Genomic DNA, 21,168 nt, shown 5'->3' on the forward strand with positions numbered 1-21,168 from the left:
AGACCCCTCCTCCATCACACAGCCCCTCCTCCATCACACAGACCCCTCCTCCTCCATCACACAGACCCCTCCTCCTCCATCACACAGACCCCTCCTCCATCACACAGCCCCTCCTCCATCACACAGCCCCTCCTCCATCACACAGACCCCTCCTCCATCACACAGCCCCTCCTCCATCACACAAACCCCTCCTCCTCCATCACACAGACCCCTCCTCCTCCATCACACAGACCCCTCCTCCTCCATCACACAGACCCCTCCTCCTCCATCACACAGACCCCTCCTCCATCACACAGCCCCTCCTCCATCACACAGACCCTCCTCCATCACACAGACCCCTCCTCCATCACACAGCCCCTCCTCCATCACACAGCCCCTCCTCCATCACACAGACCCCTCCTCCATCACACAGCCCCTCCTCCATCACACAAACCCCTCCTCCATCACACAGACCCCTCCTCCTCCATCACACAGACCCCTCCTCCATCACACAGCCCCTCCTCCATCACACAGCCCCTCCTCCATCACACAGCCCCCTCCTCCATCACACAGACCCCTCCTCCTCCATCACACAGCCCCTCCTCCATCACACAGCCCCCTCCTCCATCACACAGACCCTTCCTCCTCCATCACACAGACCCTTCCTCCATCACACAGACCCCTCCTCCATCACACAGACCCCTCCTCCATCACACAGCCCCTCCTCCATCACACAGCCCCCTCCTCCATCACACAGACCCCTCCTCCATCACACAGACCCCTCCTCCTCCATCACACAGACCCCTCCTCCATCACACAGACCCCTCCTCCATCACACAAACCCCTCCTCCTCCATCACACAGCCCCTCCTCCATCACACAGACCCCTCCTCCATCACACAGACCCCTCCTCCATCACACAGACCCTCCTCCATCACACAGACCCTCCTCCATCACACAGACCCCTCCTCCATCACACAGCCCCTCCTCCATCACACAGCCCCTCCTCCATCACACAGACCCCTCCTCCATCACACAGCCCCTCCTCCATCACACAAACCCCTCCTCCATCACACAGACCCCTCCTCCTCCATCACACAGACCCTTCCTCCTCCATCACACAGACCCCTCCTCCATCACACAGACCCCTCCTCCTCCATCACACAGACCCCTCCTCCATCACACAGACCCCTCCTCCATCACACAAACCCCTCCTCCTCCATCACACAGCCCCTCCTCCATCACACAGACCCCTCCTCCATCACACAGACCCCTCCTCCATCACACAGACCCTCCTCCTCCATCACACAGACCCCTCCTCCATCACACAGACCCTCCTCCATCACACAGACCCTCCTCCATCACACAAACCCCTCCTCCATCACACAGACCCCTCCTCCATCACACAGCCCCTCCTCCTCCATCACACAGACCCCTCCTCCATCACACAGCCCCTCCTCCATCACACAGACCCCTCCTCCATCACACAGACCCCTCCTCCATCACACAGCCCCTCCTCCATCACACAGCCCCTCCTCCATCACACAGACCCCTCCTCCATCACACAGACCCCTCCTCCTCCATCACACAGACCCCTCCTCCATCACACAGCCCCTCCTCCTCCATCACACAGACCCCTCCTCCATCACACAGACCCCTCCTCCATCACACAGACCCCTCCTCCTCCATCACACAGACCCTCCTCCTCCATCACACAGACCCCTCCTCCATCACACAGCCCCTCCTCCATCACACAGACCCCTCCTCCATCACACAGACCCCTCCTCCATCACACAGACCCCTCCTCCATCACACAGCCCCTCCTCCATCACACAGCCCCTCCTCCATCACACAAACCCCTCCTCCATCACACAGACCCCTCCTCCATCACACAAACCCCTCCTCCATCACACAGACCCCTCCTCCATCACACAGACCCCTCCTCCTCCATCACACAGACCCCTCCTCCTCCATCACACAGACCCCTCCTCCTCCATCACACAGCCCCTCCTCCATCACACAGACCCCTCCTCCATCACACAGACCCCTCCTCCATCACACAGCCCCTCCTCCATCACACAGCCCCTCCTCCATCACACAGACCCCTCCTCCATCACACAGACCCCTCCTCCATCACACAGCCCCTCCTCCTCCATCACACAGACCCCTCCTCCATCACACAGACCCCTCCTCCATCACACAGACCCCTCCTCCTCCATCACACAGACCCTCCTCCTCCATCACACAGACCCCTCCTCCATCACACAGCCCCTCCTCCATCACACAGACCCCTCCTCCATCACACAGACCCCTCCTCCATCACACAGACCCCTCCTCCATCACACAGACCCCTCCTCCATCACACAGCCCCTCCTCCATCACACAAACCCCTCCTCCATCACACAGACCCCTCCTCCATCACACAGACCCTCCTCCATCACACAGACCCTCCTCCATCACACAGACCCCTCCTCCATCACACAGACCCCTCCTCCATCACACAGCCCCTCCTCCTCCATCACACAGACCCCTCCTCCATCACACAGCCCCCTCCTCCATCACACAGACCCCTCCTCCATCACACAGCCCCTCCTCCATCACACAGCCCCTCCTCCATCACAGACCCCTCCTCCATCACACAGCCCCTCCTCCATCACACAAACCCCTCCTCCTCCATCACACAGACCCCTCCTCCTCCATCACACAGACTCCTCCTCCATCACACAGCCCCCTCCTCCTCCATCACACAGACCCCTCCTCCATCACACAGACCCCTCCTCCATCACACAGACCCCTCCTCCTCCATCACACAGACCCCTCCTCCTCCATCACACAGACCCCTCCTCCATCACACAGCCCCTCCTCCATCACACAGCCCCTCCTCCATCACACAGACCCTCCTCCATCACACAGACCCCTCCTCCATCACACAAACCCCTCCTCCATCACACAGACCCCTCCTCCATCACACAGCCCCTCCTCCATCACACAGACCCCTCCTCCTCCATCACACAGACCCCTCCTCCTTCATCACACAGACCCCTCCTCCATCACACAGCCCCTCCTCCATCACACAGCCCCTCCTCCATCACACAGACCCCTCCTCCATCACACAGCCCCTCCTCCATCACACAAACCCCTCCTCCTCCATCACACAGACCCCTCCTCCTCCATCACACAGACCCCTCCTCCTCCATCACACAGACCCCTCCTCCTCCATCACACAGACCCCTCCTCCATCACACAGCCCCTCCTCCATCACACAGACCCTCCTCCATCACACAGACCCCTCCTCCATCACACAGCCCCTCCTCCATCACACAGCCCCTCCTCCATCACACAGACCCCTCCTCCATCACACAGCCCCTCCTCCATCACACAAACCCCTCCTCCATCACACAGACCCCTCCTCCTCCATCACACAGACCCCTCCTCCTCCATCACACAGACCCCTCCTCCTCCATCACACAGACCCCTCCTCCATCACACAGCCCCTCCTCCATCACACAGACCCTCCTCCATCACACAGACCCCTCCTCCATCACACAGCCCCTCCTCCTCCATCACACAGACCCCTCCTCCTCCATCACACAGACCCCTCCTCCTCCATCACACAGCCCCTCCTCCTCCATCACACAGACCCCTCCTCCTCCATCACACAAACCCCTCCTCCTCCATCACACAGACCCCTCCTCCTCCATCACACAGACCCCTCCTCCTCCATCACACAGACCCCTCCTCCTCCATCACACAGACCCCTCCTCCTCCATCACACAGCCCCTCCTCCATCACACAGCCCCTCCTCCATCACACAGACCCCTCCTCCATCACACAGCCCCTCCTCCATCACACAAACCCCTCCTCCATCACACAGACCCCTCCTCCTCCATCACACAGACCCTTCCTCCTCCATCACACAGACCCTTCCTCCATCACACAGACCCCTCCTCCTCCATCACACAGACCCTCCTCCATCACACAGACCCCTCCTCCATCACACAGCCCCTCCTCCATCACACAGACCCTCCTCCATCACACAGACCCCTCCTCCATCACACAGCCCCTCCTCCATCACACAGCCCCTCCTCCATCACACAGACCCCTCCTCCATCACACAGCCCCTCCTCCATCACACAAACCCCTCCTCCATCACACAGACCCCTCCTCCTCCATCACACAGACCCTTCCTCCATCACACAGACCCCTCCTCCATCACACAGACCCCTCCTCCATCACACAGACCCTCCTCCATCACACAGCCCCTCCTCCATCACACAGACCCTCCTCCATCACACAGCTCCTCCTCCATCACACAGACCCCTCCTCCATCACACAGACCCCTCCTCCATCACACAGCCCCTCCTCCATCACACAGCCCCTCCTCCATCACACAGACCCCTCCTCCATCACACAGACCCCTCCTCCATCACACAGCCCCTCCTCCTCCATCACACAGACCCCTCCTCCATCACACAGCCCCTCCTCCATCACACAGACCCCTCCTCCTCCATCACACAGACCCCTCCTCCATCACACAGACCCCTCCTCCATCACACAGACCCCTCCTCCTCCATCACACAGACCCCTCCTCCATCACACAGCCCCTCCTCCATCACACAGACCCCTCCTCCTCCATCACACAAACCCCTCCTCCATCACACAGACCCCTCCTCCATCACACAGCCCCTCCTCCATCACACAGACCCCTCCTCCTCCATCACACAGACCCCTCCTCCTCCATCACACAGACCCCTCCTCCATCACACAGCCCCTCCTCCATCACACAGCCCCTCCTCCATCACACAGACCCCTCCTCCATCACACAGCCCCTCCTCCATCACACAAACCCCTCCTCCTCCATCACACAGACCCCTCCTCCTCCATCACACAGACCCCTCCTCCTCCATCACACAGACCCCTCCTCCTCCATCACACAGACCCCTCCTCCATCACACAGACCCCTCCTCCATCACACAGCCCCTCCTCCATCACACAGACCCTCCTCCATCACACAGACCCTCCTCCATCACACAGACCCCTCCTCCATCACACAGCCCCTCCTCCATCACACAGCCCCTCCTCCATCACACAGACCCCTCCTCCATCACACAGCCCCTCCTCCATCACACAAACCCCTCCTCCATCACACAGACCCCTCCTCCTCCATCACACAGACCCTTCCTCCTCCATCACACAGACCCTTCCTCCATCACACAGACCCTCCTCCATCACACAGACCCCTCCTCCTCCATCACACAGACCCTTCCTCCTCCATCACACAGACCCTTCCTCCATCACACAGACCCCTCCTCCTCCATCACACAGACCCTCCTCCATCACACAGACCCCTCCTCCATCACACAGCCCCTCCTCCATCACACAGACCCTCCTCCATCACACAGACCCCTCCTCCATCACACAGCCCCTCCTCCATCACACAGCCCCTCCTCCATCACACAGACCCCTCCTCCATCACACAGCCCCTCCTCCATCACACAAACCCCTCCTCCATCACACAGACCCCTCCTCCTCCATCACACAGACCCTTCCTCCTCCATCACACAGACCCTTCCTCCATCACACAGACCCCTCCTCCATCACACAGACCCCTCCTCCATCACACAGACCCTCCTCCATCACACAGCCCCTCCTCCATCACACAGACCCCTCCTCCATCACACAGACCCCTCCTCCATCACACAGCCCCTCCTCCTCCATCACACAGACCCCTCCTCCATCACACAGCCCCTCCTCCATCACACAGCCCCTCCTCCTCCATCACACAGACCCCTCCTCCATCACACAGCCCCTCCTCCATCACACAGCCCCTCCTCCATCACACAGACCCTCCTCCATCACACAGACCCCTCCTCCTCCATCACACAGACCCCTCCTCCTCCATCACACAGACCCCTCCTCCATCACACAGCCCCTCCTCCATCACACAGCCCCTCCTCCATCACACAGACCCCTCCTCCATCACACAGCCCCTCCTCCATCACACAAACCCCTCCTCCTCCATCACACAGACCCCTCCTCCTCCATCACACAGACCCCTCCTCCTCCATCACACAGACCCCTCCTCCTCCATCACACAGACCCCTCCTCCATCACACAGCCCCTCCTCCATCACACAGACCCTCCTCCATCACACAGACCCCTCCTCCATCACACAGCCCCTCCTCCATCACACAGCCCCTCCTCCATCACACAGACCCCTCCTCCATCACACAGCCCCTCCTCCATCACACAAACCCCTCCTCCATCACACAGACCCCTCCTCCTCCATCACACAGACCCTTCCTCCTCCATCACACAGACCCTTCCTCCATCACACAGACCCCTCCTCCTCCATCACACAGACCCTCCTCCATCACACAGACCCCTCCTCCATCACACAGACCCTCCTCCATCACACAGACCCTCCTCCATCACACAGACCCCTCCTCCATCACACAGCCCCTCCTCCATCACACAGCCCCTCCTCCATCACACAGACCCCTCCTCCATCACACAGCCCCTCCTCCATCACACAAACCCCTCCTCCATCACACAGACCCCTCCTCCTCCATCACACAGACCCTTCCTCCTCCATCACACAGACCCCTCCTCCATCACACAGACCCCTCCTCCATCACACAGACCCCTCCTCCATCACACAGACCCTCCTCCTCCATCACACAGACCCCTCCTCCATCACACAGACCCTCCTCCATCACACAGACCCTCCTCCATCACACAAACCCCTCCTCCATCACACAGACCCCTCCTCCATCACACAGCCCCTCCTCCTCCATCACACAGACCCCTCCTCCATCACACAGCCCCTCCTCCATCACACAGACCCCTCCTCCATCACACAGACCCCTCCTCCATCACACAGCCCCTCCTCCATCACACAGCCCCTCCTCCATCACACAGACCCCTCCTCCATCACACAGACCCCTCCTCCTCCATCACACAGACCCCTCCTCCATCACACAGCCCCTCCTCCTCCATCACACAGACCCCTCCTCCATCACACAGACCCCTCCTCCATCACACAGACCCCTCCTCCTCCATCACACAGACCCTCCTCCTCCATCACACAGACCCCTCCTCCATCACACAGCCCCTCCTCCATCACACAGACCCCTCCTCCATCACACAGACCCCTCCTCCATCACACAGACCCCTCCTCCATCACACAGCCCCTCCTCCATCACACAGCCCCTCCTCCATCACACAAACCCCTCCTCCATCACACAGACCCCTCCTCCATCACACAAACCCCTCCTCCATCACACAGACCCCTCCTCCATCACACAGACCCCTCCTCCTCCATCACACAGACCCCTCCTCCTCCATCACACAGACCCCTCCTCCTCCATCACACAGCCCCTCCTCCATCACACAGACCCCTCCTCCATCACACAGACCCCTCCTCCATCACACAGCCCCTCCTCCATCACACAGCCCCTCCTCCATCACACAGACCCCTCCTCCATCACACAGACCCCTCCTCCATCACACAGCCCCTCCTCCTCCATCACACAGACCCCTCCTCCATCACACAGACCCCTCCTCCATCACACAGACCCCTCCTCCTCCATCACACAGACCCTCCTCCTCCATCACACAGACCCCTCCTCCATCACACAGCCCCTCCTCCATCACACAGACCCCTCCTCCATCACACAGACCCCTCCTCCATCACACAGACCCCTCCTCCATCACACAGACCCCTCCTCCATCACACAGCCCCTCCTCCATCACACAAACCCCTCCTCCATCACACAGACCCCTCCTCCATCACACAGACCCTCCTCCATCACACAGACCCTCCTCCATCACACAGACCCCTCCTCCATCACACAGACCCCTCCTCCATCACACAGCCCCTCCTCCTCCATCACACAGACCCCTCCTCCATCACACAGCCCCCTCCTCCATCACACAGACCCCTCCTCCATCACACAGCCCCTCCTCCATCACACAGCCCCTCCTCCATCACACAGACCCCTCCTCCATCACACAGCCCCTCCTCCATCACACAAACCCCTCCTCCTCCATCACACAGACCCCTCCTCCTCCATCACACAGACTCCTCCTCCATCACACAGCCCCCTCCTCCTCCATCACACAGACCCCTCCTCCATCACACAGACCCCTCCTCCATCACACAGACCCCTCCTCCTCCATCACACAGACCCCTCCTCCTCCATCACACAGACCCCTCCTCCATCACACAGCCCCTCCTCCATCACACAGCCCCTCCTCCATCACACAGACCCTCCTCCATCACACAGACCCCTCCTCCATCACACAAACCCCTCCTCCATCACACAGACCCCTCCTCCATCACACAGCCCCTCCTCCATCACACAGACCCCTCCTCCTCCATCACACAGACCCCTCCTCCTCCATCACACAGACCCCTCCTCCATCACACAGCCCCTCCTCCATCACACAGCCCCTCCTCCATCACACAGACCCCTCCTCCATCACACAGCCCCTCCTCCATCACACAAACCCCTCCTCCTCCATCACACAGACCCCTCCTCCTCCATCACACAGACCCCTCCTCCTCCATCACACAGACCCCTCCTCCTCCATCACACAGACCCCTCCTCCATCACACAGCCCCTCCTCCATCACACAGACCCTCCTCCATCACACAGACCCCTCCTCCATCACACAGCCCCTCCTCCATCACACAGCCCCTCCTCCATCACACAGACCCCTCCTCCATCACACAGCCCCTCCTCCATCACACAAACCCCTCCTCCATCACACAGACCCCTCCTCCTCCATCACACAGACCCTTCCTCCTCCATCACACAGACCCTTCCTCCATCACACAGACCCCTCCTCCTCCATCACACAGACCCTCCTCCATCACACAGACCCCTCCTCCATCACACAGCCCCTCCTCCATCACACAGACCCTCCTCCATCACACAGACCCCTCCTCCATCACACAGCCCCTCCTCCATCACACAGCCCCTCCTCCATCACACAGACCCCTCCTCCATCACACAGCCCCTCCTCCATCACACAAACCCCTCCTCCATCACACAGACCCCTCCTCCTCCATCACACAGACCCTTCCTCCTCCATCACACAGACCCCTCCTCCTCCATCACACAGACCCCTCCTCCATCACACAGCCCCTCCTCCATCACACAGACCCCTCCTCCATCACACAAACCCCTCCTCCATCACACAGACCCCTCCTCCATCACACAGCCCCTCCTCCATCACACAGACCCCTCCTCCTCCATCACACAGACCCCTCCTCCTCCATCACACAGACCCCTCCTCCATCACACAGACCCCTCCTCCATCACACAGCCCCTCCTCCATCACACAGCCCCTCCTCCATCACACAGACCCCTCCTCCATCACACAGACCCCTCCTCCATCACACAGCCCCTCCTCCTCCATCACACAGACCCCTCCTCCATCACACAGCCCCTCCTCCATCACACAGACCCCTCCTCCTCCATCACACAGACCCCTCCTCCATCACACAGACCCCTCCTCCATCACACAGACCCCTCCTCCTCCATCACACAGACCCCTCCTCCATCACACAGCCCCTCCTCCATCACACAGACCCCTCCTCCTCCATCACACAAACCCCTCCTCCATCACACAGACCCCTCCTCCATCACACAGCCCCTCCTCCATCACACAGACCCCTCCTCCTCCATCACACAGACCCCTCCTCCTCCATCACACAGACCCCTCCTCCATCACACAGCCCCTCCTCCATCACACAGCCCCTCCTCCATCACACAGACCCCTCCTCCATCACACAGCCCCTCCTCCATCACACAAACCCCTCCTCCTCCATCACACAGACCCCTCCTCCTCCATCACACAGACCCCTCCTCCTCCATCACACAGACCCCTCCTCCTCCATCACACAGACCCCTCCTCCATCACACAGCCCCTCCTCCATCACACAGACCCTCCTCCATCACACAGACCCCTCCTCCATCACACAGCCCCTCCTCCATCACACAGCCCCTCCTCCATCACACAGACCCCTCCTCCATCACACAGCCCCTCCTCCATCACACAAACCCCTCCTCCATCACACAGACCCCTCCTCCTCCATCACACAGACCCTTCCTCCTCCATCACACAGACCCTTCCTCCATCACACAGACCCCTCCTCCTCCATCACACAGACCCTCCTCCATCACACAGACCCCTCCTCCATCACACAGCCCCTCCTCCATCACACAGACCCTCCTCCATCACACAGACCCCTCCTCCATCACACAGCCCCTCCTCCATCACACAGCCCCTCCTCCATCACACAGACCCCTCCTCCATCACACAGCCCCTCCTCCATCACACAAACCCCTCCTCCATCACACAGACCCCTCCTCCTCCATCACACAGACCCTTCCTCCTCCATCACACAGACCCTTCCTCCATCACACAGACCCCTCCTCCTCCATCACACAGACCCCTCCTCCATCACACAGACCCCTCCTCCATCACACAGCCCCTCCTCCATCACACAGCCCCTCCTCCATCACACAGACCCCTCCTCCATCACACAGACCCCTCCTCCATCACACAGCCCCTCCTCCTCCATCACACAGACCCCTCCTCCATCACACAGCCCCTCCTCCATCACACAGACCCCTCCTCCTCCATCACACAGACCCCTCCTCCATCACACAGACCCTCCTCCATCACACAGACCCCTCTTCCATCACACAGACCCTCCTCCATCACACAGACCCCTCCTCCTCCATCACACAGACCCTCCTCCATCACACAGACCCCTCCTCCATCACACAGACCCCTCCTCCATCACAAGGCGTCTCCTCCTGCTGGTCCCTCTTCTCAGCTCACACTGTTCCTGTCTCCTTCAAAGTTGACACTCTGCCACCTGAGTCACACCTCACTTCTGGCTCTTGGTTGGTGAACTGGAAATAAGAGTCTCTTGATTTGTCTGCCCAGCCTGGGCTGACCTCAAACCACGATCCTCAGGTCTCGGCCTCCTGCGTTGTTGGACTACAGGCATGAGCCACCGACACCTGGCCGTTATTTAAGTCTTGACAAAAGAAACCCTTCCAGCAGATGCTCATTTTACACAGAAGCGGTGAGGGCTGGAGACTTTAACTTCCCCAGGATTAAATCTCAGAGCCACAGCTGATAAAGACTGGATGGTTGCAGAAGCCCATCTGACTTAGAAGCAGAACCACACAGACACACACACACACCCGCTGGCTCAGACTGAACCGGTGTTTCTGTTCATTGCTCCTTTCAGATATGATGAAAATGGCTACGTGAAAGACATTGAAGTAAACTTCATAGTGTGGGAGATACACGGCCGGGACGACTACAGCTTCAACACCACTATGACCCAGGTGGGAGCTTTGAACCTGAGCCACATTCCACACGCAGTTACACATGGCCTATCAGGAAACAAGGCAAACTCTGTTCCATGAATTCTTTTTTTGTCTGTCACGGGACTTGAACTCAGGGCCTGGGCGCTGTCCCTGAGCCCTTTTGGCTCAGGGTTAGTACTCTACCACTTTGATCCACAGCGCCACTTCCAGTTTTTTGGTGCTTCATTGGAGAGAGGAGTCTCACGGACTTTGTTGTCTGGGCTGGCTTTGAACCAAGATCCTCAGTGCTCCGCCTCCTGAGTAAGCTAGGATCATAGGAGTGAGCCACCAGTGCCCGACTTCCATAGAAGGTTTTTAAAGGCCTTATTACTTCTGTTTTAAATTCAATAGCTACTAAAATTCATTGGTCACAAAACAAGCCATTGCCATGTAAAACAGACATAAAGGGGTCAGAAAAAAAGTACACTGTGTGTAGAGGGGGTGCTGCGGTTCTGTGGTCTGGCCGCTCCGCACTGCAGTCGGTGTGCCATTGTTGGAGGGTGTGTCACTCCTCAGTGACCCCCCACGATGGCACCCTAGAAGTTACCCACATTAATTCCTGATTCCCCAGCCAGCTCAGACACAACCCCACGGCTTCCGAAGTGGCATTCTTCTGTGCCAGAGCTGCCATCCACGTCCAACCTGCCAGGTGTCCTCGTTCCGCTGGCCATCGCCGGGGAATGACACGACACCGAACCCCACCCAGGACGGGAGCCTCTGCTGCCCCTCCCTGCCCCACAGTCTCACCCCAAACCACTGTGTCTTCCTGTCCACACCCCACAAGTCCCTCTCCGGCACTGACTCTTGCAGTCATCCGGCTCACCTCGCGGCTCCAGGCGGAGGCCCTGCCTCCCGGCGCCAGCTCCCGGGCCTCGCCCTGGCCCTCGCTCTTGGGAGCTCCTCATGGCCCCCGGGTCCCGCTGCCCGGACCCAGGGGCTGCTGGGGAGACGGCCCATCCACGAGGCTGCGTCCCCAGGCCCCTTCGCAGCTACGAGAACCCGGACATACCGAAAAGGTGAGACCCTTCACCGGGAGCTCGCAACACTTCTGAGATGCGCCACCTTCACTTAATTGAGTTTCACTTATGTGGAACATTCGGCTCCACGCCATAATATAAGGCCAAAAGTAACCAGATACCTGATGCCACATGCATGCTTCTCATCCGCTGCTGCTGCTGCTCCTGCTGCTCTTGCTGCTGCTCCTCCTCTTCCTCCTCCTCCTCCCGCTCCTGCTCCTGCTCCTCTTCCTGCTCCTCCTCCTCTTCCTCCTCCTCCTCAACCTCCTCCCCCCCTTTCCAGGACTGGGATGTGAACTCAGGGTCTGGCGCTTTCACTCACAGCCTGGTGTTCTTCCACCTGAGCCGTATCTCCAGCTCCACAGGCTGCTTCCCAGTGGCCTTCGGTCTGTCCTGCCCGTACTGATGGTGACTGGTGATGTTGTATGGCCCTAAGGATGCTCATAGATACCCAAATGGCCTTGGCAGAAAAAAGAACTGGAAAAGGCAGAGGCACGTGGTAGGAGATTTTACCTTCACTCTCTCAGTAACTATCGATCACCACAGACAGGAAGTAAGGTAGAGAAGGGTTGGACAGCATGGTGATGAACCTGGCCTCCCGGTCCATATAAAACAGCACCTAGATGGGTGGTTCACGCCTGTAATCCTGGCTACTCTGGAGGATGAAATATGGGGTTCAAGGCCAGCCTGAGAAGGAAAGTCTGTGAGACTCTTATCTCCCATGTACTACTCAGAAAAGGCCAGAAGTGGCACTGCGGCTCAAGTGGTAGAGTGCTAGCCTTGAGCACAAAGAGGCTCAGGGACAGTGCCCAGGCCCTGAGTTTAAACCCCAGGACTGGAGGGAAGAAAAGTAAGAGGAAAGAAAGAAGTAAAGTTAAAGATATACATAAATAGATGAAACCTTAGGATACAGCAGGTCTACAAATCACAAATGGTCTCTTGGAACAGTTGAAAAAAAATCATTTGATGAGGAGAGATAGAAAAAAAAAAAAACAGAGAATGTGGCCTAAGGAGCTAATCTCAGGAGCCACCGGGCTCAGCGGTGAAGAGCCCACAAATGTGAAAACAGAAGGATGCCTGCCACACACTCAACAAGTGTGTCAGCACCTTACACACTGGGCGACTGTGTCAGCACCTTACACACTGGGCGAATGGAGAGAAAAACACAACTCACTGAGGTGTCAGGATACAAGGAAAAACGTGGAAACTCCAAGCCTACCAAACACTAAAGAAAAAATAAACCAAATCAATCAATCCTTCCTTCCATCCTTCCTTCCTTCCTTCTTTCCTCCCTTCCTTTCTCCCTTTCTTCCTTCCTTTGCCCTACTATTTGGGCCATACCCCAGCTCTTTCTTTCTCTTTCTTTTAGTTATTTTAGAGGCTGAGTTTCTCACCCAGGCCATTCTTCATTGTAATTCTCCTATCGAGGTCTCCTATATAGCAGGGCTACAGGTGTACATCACCATACCTGAGCAGAAATTTTTTTCTTCAGGTTTATAAAACATTTCCAGAGAATGGAATGACTTTCCGATGCATTCTGGGAAACCAGGGTGATATACTAATAATCTTAAAGGAGAAGAGAATTTCAGACCATTCTCACTCATAAATATAGATATTAACATGTAAACAAACCAGTACAGTGGCTCATACCTGTAATCCTAGCGACTCAGGAGGCTGAGATCTGAGGTTCATGTTCAAAGCCAGACCAGGCAAGAAAGTCCATGAGGCTCTGATTTCCAATTAACCTCCAGAAAACTGGAAGGGTGCTGTGGCTCAAAATGGTAGAGAACTAGCCTTGAGCAATAAAGCTCAGGGACAGTACCAAGCCCTGAGTTCACGCCCCATGACCAACACAAAACAAAAACAAAAAACATTAGCAAACCAAATTGGGTAATATCTTCAAGAATAATATATGCAATCCTAGTTTTATTTGTCTTCTGAAGAGTTGGTGTATCATTTGAAAAATCAAATATTCAATACATTAGCAGAATATGGAGGGGGGAAGGCTTAAGAGTATTATAGCTGATGAAGAATTATTAATAATTTATCATCTGGAAATAGTGACATTGATCAAGGTGCAATGTACTCATAACCTGACTAATGGAATTGAAGCCTCTTTGTTTCATTTAATAATAAAATCAAAATAAAAGAATTTATTATCTATACATAGCATTAACTTTTAAATCCTAGAAAATTATAAATAGTAGTAACTTCTAATAAAACGTAATAAAACCTCATAAAACACAGATACAAGAAACTATAGTAAACCTTACAGTTATTAGTGAAAAAGTGTTTTGTTTTTTTTTTCCTTTTGGTGTCTGTATTGAGGCTTGAACAAACCCTTGGCCTCTTGCTTAGCTTTTGTGCTCAAGGCTGCCACTCTACTACTTGAGCCACACCTCCACTTCCGGCTTTTTGCTGGAGATTAGAGTTTCTAGGATTTGTCTGTCCAGGCTGTCTTCCAAGTACAACCCTCAGATCTCAGATGTGAGCAGCTAGCATTACAGGCTTGAGCTGCCAGCACCCAATAATGGTTAAAATTTTTTAAACCTTTCCTCTGAAATGAAGAAAACAGGGATGGCTGTCTATCACCGTTCCTACACAGAATTGTTCCTGGAGATCTTTACAGTGTGGCAAAGAAGAGCCATCAAAATAAATAAAGGCATAGAAACTGGGAAGGGTGAATTAAAACCATCATATCCATAGCTGGGCCCTGTGGTTTACTCCTGTAATCCTAGCCACAGATCAGAGAAGCCCAGTTCAAAGCCAGCCTAGGCTGGAGAGTCCATGAGACTTTTATCTGCAATGAACCACCAGAAAAACAGAAGTGGAGCTGTGGCTCCACAATGTGGTAGAGCACTTTCCCTTGAGCAAAAAGAGCTCAGTAACAGTGCCCAAGCCCTGAGTTCAAGTCCCAGGACTGACAGAAAAAAATACCCTGTCATATCCATCCACAGGTGACAAGTGTTCACATGACATCACTAGAGTGTACGTTTGGGACATTCTCCCAACATCCCAAACACGGGAGTTGTGAAAAACGTACCAACTTTCAGGGCATTGTTGGTGTGAGTGTTACTACGAGTGTGCCCTGTGTGGTGTCTTTCATTGTTGTTTTGAGTTAAAGGCTGACGCACCTGAGGCTCGCCGGTCTGGAAGTCAGGTCGTGAGTTCTCTTTTCGGTCAGCCTCACCTCTTCCTTCTGAACTTGATGGTGTTTTGACAGAGCGGGTGTTTAAATGAAGCGCAGACCTGGGAGTCAATGGTGGCACAGAATGAGAGCCTGCCGCTGGACGAGGTGTGGGGCCCCGAGGTAAGAAGGCCGAGTGGGACACCCCAAGGCACAGGCCCGCTGCCCCGCGGCCCCACTGCCCCCGCTGCCCCGCGGCCCCGCTGTTCCGCTGCCCCCGCTGCCCCCGCTGCCCCCACAGCCCCCGCTGCCCCCGCAGCCCCCGCTGCCCCCCACAGCCCCCACAGCCCCCGCTGCCCCCACAGCCCCCGCAGCCCCCGCTGCCCCCGCTGCCCCCACAGCCCCCACAGCCCCCGCTGCCCCCGCAGCCCCCGCAGCCCCCGCAGCCCCCAAAGCCCCCGCTGCCCCCGCTGCCCCCAGAGCCCCCGCTGCCCCCACAGCCCCCGCTGCCCCCACAGCCCCCACAGCCCCCACAGCCCCCGCTGCCCCCGCTGCCCCCACAGCCCCCGCAGCCCCCGCAGCCCCCGCAGCCCCCACAGCCCCCACAGCCCCCACAGCCCCCGCTGCCCCCACAGCCCCCGCTGCCCCCGCTGCCCCCACAGCCCCCACAGCCCCCGCTGCCCCCCACAGCCCCCACAGCCCCCGCTGCCCCCGCTGCCCCCACAGCCCCCGCAGCCCCCGCAGCCCCCGCAGCCCCCACAGCCCCCACAGCCCCCGCTGCCCCCACAGCCCCCGCTGCCCCCGCTGCCCCCACAGCCCCCACAGCCCCCGCTGCCCCCGCTGCCCCCCACAGCCCCCACAGCCCCCGCTGCCCCCGCAGCCCCCACAGCCCCCACAGCCCCCGCTGCCCCCGCTGCCCCCACAGCCCCCACAGCCCCCGCTGCCCCCGCAGCCCCCACAGCCCCCACAGCCCCCGCTGCCCCCGCTGCCCCCACAGCCCCCACAGCCCCCGCTGCCCCCACAGCCCCCACAGCCCCCGCTGCCCCCACAGCCCCCACAGCCCCCACAGCCCCCGCTGCCCCCGCAGCCCCCACAGCCCCCACAGCCCCCACAGCCCCCACAGCCCCACAGCCCCCACAGCCCCCACAGCCCCCGCTGCCCCCACAGCCCCCACAGCCGCCACAGCCCCCGCTGCCCCCACAGCCCCCGCTGCCCCCACAGCCCCCACAGCCCCCACAGCCCCCACAGCCCCCGCTGCCCCCACAGCCCCCGCTGCCCCCACAGCCCCCGCTGCCCCCGCTGCCCCCGCTGCCCCCGCTGCCCCCGCAGCCCCCGCTGCCCCCACAGCCCCCACAGCCCCCACAGCCCCCACAGCCCCCGCTGCCCCCACAGCCCCCACAGCCCCCGCTGCCCCGACAGCCCCCACAGCCCCCGCTGCCCCCGCTGCCCCCGCTGCCCCCACAGCCCCCACAGCCCCCGCTGCCCCCACAGCCCCCACAGCCCCCACAGCCCCCGCTGCCCCCGCAGCCCCCACAGCCCCCACAGCCCCCGCAGCCCCCGCTGCCCCCACAGCCCCCGCTGCCCCCGCAGCCCCCACAGCCCCCGCTGCCCCCGCAGCCCCCGCTGCCCCCCGCTGCCCCCACAGCCCCCGCTGCCCCCACAGCCCCCACAGCCCCCGCTGCCCCCACAGCCCCCACAGCCCCCGCTGCCCCCACAGCCCCCACAGCCCCCACAGCCCCCGCAGCCCCCACAGCCCCCACAGCCCCCGCTGCCCCCACAGCCCCCGCTGCCCCCACAGCCCCCACAGCCCCCACAGCCCCCGCTGCCCCCACAGCCCCCGCTGCCCCCACAGCCCCCACAGCCCCCGCTGCCCCCACAGCCCCCGCTGCCCCCGCTGCCCCCACAGCCCCCACAGCCCCCACAGCCCCCACAGCCCCCACAGCCCCCACAGCCCCCGCTGCCCCCACAGCCCCCACAGCCCCCACAGCCCCCGCTGCCCCCACAGCCCCCACAGCCCCCACAGCCCCCGCTGCCCCCACAGCCCCCACAGCCCCCGCTGCCCCCACAGCCCCCACAGCCCCCGCTGCCCCCACAGCCCCCGCTGCCCCCACAGCCCCCACAGCCCCCGCTGCCCCCACAGCCCCCACAGCCCCCGCTGCCCCCACAGCCCCCGCTGCCCCCACAGCCCCCGCTGCCCCCACAGCCCCCACAGCCCCCACAGCCCCCGCTGCCCCCACAGCCCCCACAGCCCCCGCTGCCCCCACAGCCCCCACAGCCCCCACAGCCCCACAGCCCCCACAGCCCCCGCTGCCCCCGCTGCCCCCACAGCCCCCGCTGCCCCCACAGCCCCCACAGCCCCCGCTGCCCCCGCTGCCCCCACAGCCCCCGCTGCCCCCGCAGCCCCCACAGCCCCCACAGCCCCCACAGCCCCCACAGCCCCCACAGCCCCACAGCCCCCACAGCCCCCGCTGCCCCCACAGCCCCCACAGCCCCCGCTGCCCCCACAGCCCCCACAGCCCCCACAGCCCCCACAGCCCCCGCTGCCCCCGCAGCCCCCGCAGCCCCCGCAGCCCCCGCTGCCCCCACAGCCCCCACAGCCCCCACAGCCCCCACAGCCCCCACAGCCCCCGCTGCCCCCACAGCCCCCACAGCCCCCGCTGCCCCCACAGCCCCCACAGCCCCCACAGCCCCCGCTGCCCCCACAGCCCCCGCTGCCCCCGCTGCCCCCACAGCCCCCGCTGCCCCCACAGCCCCCACAGCCCCCACAGCCCCCGCAGCCCCCACAGCCCCCGCTGCCCCCACAGCCCCCGCTGCCCCCACAGCCCCCACAGCCCCCGCTGCCCCCACAGCCCCCACAGCCCCCGCTGCCCCCGCTGCCCCCACAGCCCCCGCTGCCCCCACAGCCCCCACAGCCCCCGCTGCCCCCGCTGCCCCCACAGCCCCCGCTGCCCCCACAGCCCCCACAGCCCCCACAGCCCCCGCTGCCCCCACAGCCCCCACAGCCCCCGCTGCCCCCACAGCCCCCACAGCCCCCACAGCCCCCACAGCCCCCGCTGCCCCCGCAGCCCCCGCAGCCCCCGCAGCCCCCGCTGCCCCCACAGCCCCCACAGCCCCCACAGCCCCCACAGCCCCCACAGCCCCCGCTGCCCCCACAGCCCCCACAGCCCCCGCTGCCCCCACAGCCCCCACAGCCCCCACAGCCCCCGCTGCCCCCACAGCCCCCGCTGCCCCCGCTGCCCCCACAGCCCCCGCTGCCCCCACAGCCCCCACAGCCCCCACAGCCCCCGCAGCCCCCACAGCCCCCGCTGCCCCCACAGCCCCCGCTGCCCCCGCAGCCCCCACAGCCCCCACAGCCCCCACAGCCCCCACAGCCCCACAGCCCCCACAGCCCCCGCTGCCCCCGCTGCCCCCACAGCCCCCGCTGCCCCCACAGCCCCCACAGCCCCCACAGCCCCCGCTGCCCCCACAGCCCCCGCTGCCCCCACAGCCCCCGCTGCCCCCACAGCCCCCGCTGCCCCCACAGCCCCCACAGCCCCCACAGTCCCCGCTGACCCCACAGCCCCCACAGCCCCACAGCCCCCACAGCCCCCGCTGCCCCCGCTGCCCCCACAGCCCCCGCTGCCCCCACAGCCCCCACAGCCCCCACAGCCCCCGCTGCCCCCGCAGCCCCCGCAGCCCCCGCAGCCCCCGCTGCCCCCGCAGCCCCCGCTGCCCCCGCTGCCCCCGCTGCCCCCGCAGCCCCCGCTGCCCCCACAGCCCCCACAGCCCCCACAGCCCCCACAGCCCCCGCTGCCCCCGCTGCCCCCAGAGCCCCCGCTGCCCCCGCTGCCCCCGCTGCCCCCGCAGCCCCCACAGCCCCCGCTGCCCCCACAGCCCCCACAGCCCCCACAGCCCCCACAGCCCCCGCTGCCCCCGCAGCCCCCGCTGCCCCCGCAGCCCCCGCTGCCCCCGCTGCCCCCGCAGCCCCCGCTGCCCCCGCAGCCCCCACAGCCCCCACAGCCCCCACAGCCCCCGCTGCCCCCACAGCCCCCGCAGCCCCCACAGCCCCCACAGCCCCCGCTGCCCCCACAGCCCCCACAGCCCCCGCTGCCCCCACAGCCCCCGCTGCCCCCACAGCCCCCACAGCCCCCGCTGCCCCCACAGCCCCCACAGCCCCACAGCCCCCACAGCCCCCACAGCCCCCGCTGCCCCCACAGCCCCCGCTGCCCCCACAGCCCCCGCTGCCCCCACAGCCCCCGCAGCCCCCACAGCCCCCGCAGCCCCCACAGCCCCCACAGCCCCCGCTGCCCCCACAGCCCCCGCTGCCCCCACAGCCCCCGCTGCCCCCACAGCCCCCACAGCCCCCACAGCCCCCGCTGCCCCCACAGCCCCCGCTGCCCCCACAGCCCCCACAGCCCCCACAGCCCCCGCTGCCCCCACAGCCCCCACAGCCCCCACAGCCCCCGCTGCCCCCACAGCCCCCGCTGCCCCCACAGCCCCCGCTGCCCCCACAGCCCCCGCTGCCCCCACAGCCCCCGCTGCCCCCACAGCCCCCGCTGCCCCCGCTGCCCCCACAGCCCCCACAGCCCCCGCTGCCCCCACAGCCCCCACAGCCCGCACAGCCCCCGCTGCCCCCACAGCCCCCGCTGCCCCCACAGCCCCCGCTGCCCCCACAGCCCCCACAGCCCCCGCTGCCCCCACAGCCCCCGCTGCCCCCACAGCCCCCGCTGCCCCCACAGCCCCCACAGCCCCCACAGCCCCCGCTGCCCCCACAGCCCCCGCTGCCCCCACAGCCCCCACAGCCCCCACAGCCCCCGCTGCCCCCACAGCCCCCACAGCCCCCACAGCCCCCGCTGCCCCCACAGCCCCCGCTGCCCCCACAGCCCCCGCTGCCCCCACAGCCCCCGCTGCCCCCGCAGCCCCCGCTGCCCCCGCAGCCCCCGCTGCCCCCCGCTGCCCCCACAGCCCCCGCTGCCCCCGCTGCCCCCGCTGCCCCCGCTGCCCCCACAGCCCCCGCTGCCCCACTGCCCCCACAGCCCCCGCTGCCCCCACAGCCCCACAGCCCCCGCTGCCCCCACAGCCCCCGCTGCCCCCACAGCCCCACAGCCCCCGCTGCCCCCACAGCCCCCACAGCCCCCGCTGCCCCCGCTGCCCCCCGCTGCCCCCACAGCCCCCGCTGCCCCCGCTGCCCCCGCTGCCCCCGCTGCCCCCACAGCCCCCGCTGCCCCCGCTGCCCCCGCTGCCCCCACAGCCCCCGCTGCCCCCGCTGCCCCCACAGCCCCCACAGCCCCCGCTGCCCCCGCTGCCCCCACAGCCCCCGCTGCCCCCACAGCCCCCGCAGCCCCCGCTGCCCCCGCTGCCCCCACAGCCCCCACAGCCCCCACAGCCCCCGCTGCCCCCGCTGCCCCCACAGCCCCCACAGCCCCCGCTGCCCCCGCTGCCCCCACAGCCCCCGCTGCCCCCGCTGCCCCCACAGCCCCCGCTGCCCCCACAGCCCCCGCTGCCCCCACAGCCCCCACAGCCCCCGCTGCCCCCGCAGCCCCCGCAGCCCCCACAGCCCCCACAGCCCCCGCTGCCCCCGCTGCCCCCGCTGCCCCCGCTGCCCCCCGCTGCCCCCGCTGCCCCCGCTGCCCCCACAGCCCCCGCTGCCCCCGCTGCCCCGCGGCCCAGGC

At 63.3% G+C, this 21,168-nt stretch overlaps 1 protein-coding gene across 1 annotated transcript in view; it reads left to right on the forward strand.

Annotated features, from left to right (window-relative positions):
• Catspere (catsper channel auxiliary subunit epsilon) overlaps positions 1-21,168 on the forward strand; it is a 133,897-nt gene that overhangs the window by 97,086 nt on the left and 15,643 nt on the right. Inside the window, exons 18-19 of the mRNA XM_042701289.1 lie at positions 11,254-11,353; positions 15,614-15,700. Of these exons, the coding sequence (XP_042557223.1) occupies positions 11,254-11,353; positions 15,614-15,700 (187 nt within the window). The remainder of the gene's footprint in view (positions 1-11,253; positions 11,354-15,613; positions 15,701-21,168) is intronic.

Source organism: Dipodomys spectabilis, unplaced genomic scaffold (assembly GCF_019054845.1).
Source record: "Dipodomys spectabilis isolate Male_0828 unplaced genomic scaffold, ASM1905484v1 ptg000288l, whole genome shotgun sequence".
NCBI lineage: Eukaryota > Metazoa > Chordata > Mammalia > Rodentia > Heteromyidae > Dipodomys > Dipodomys spectabilis.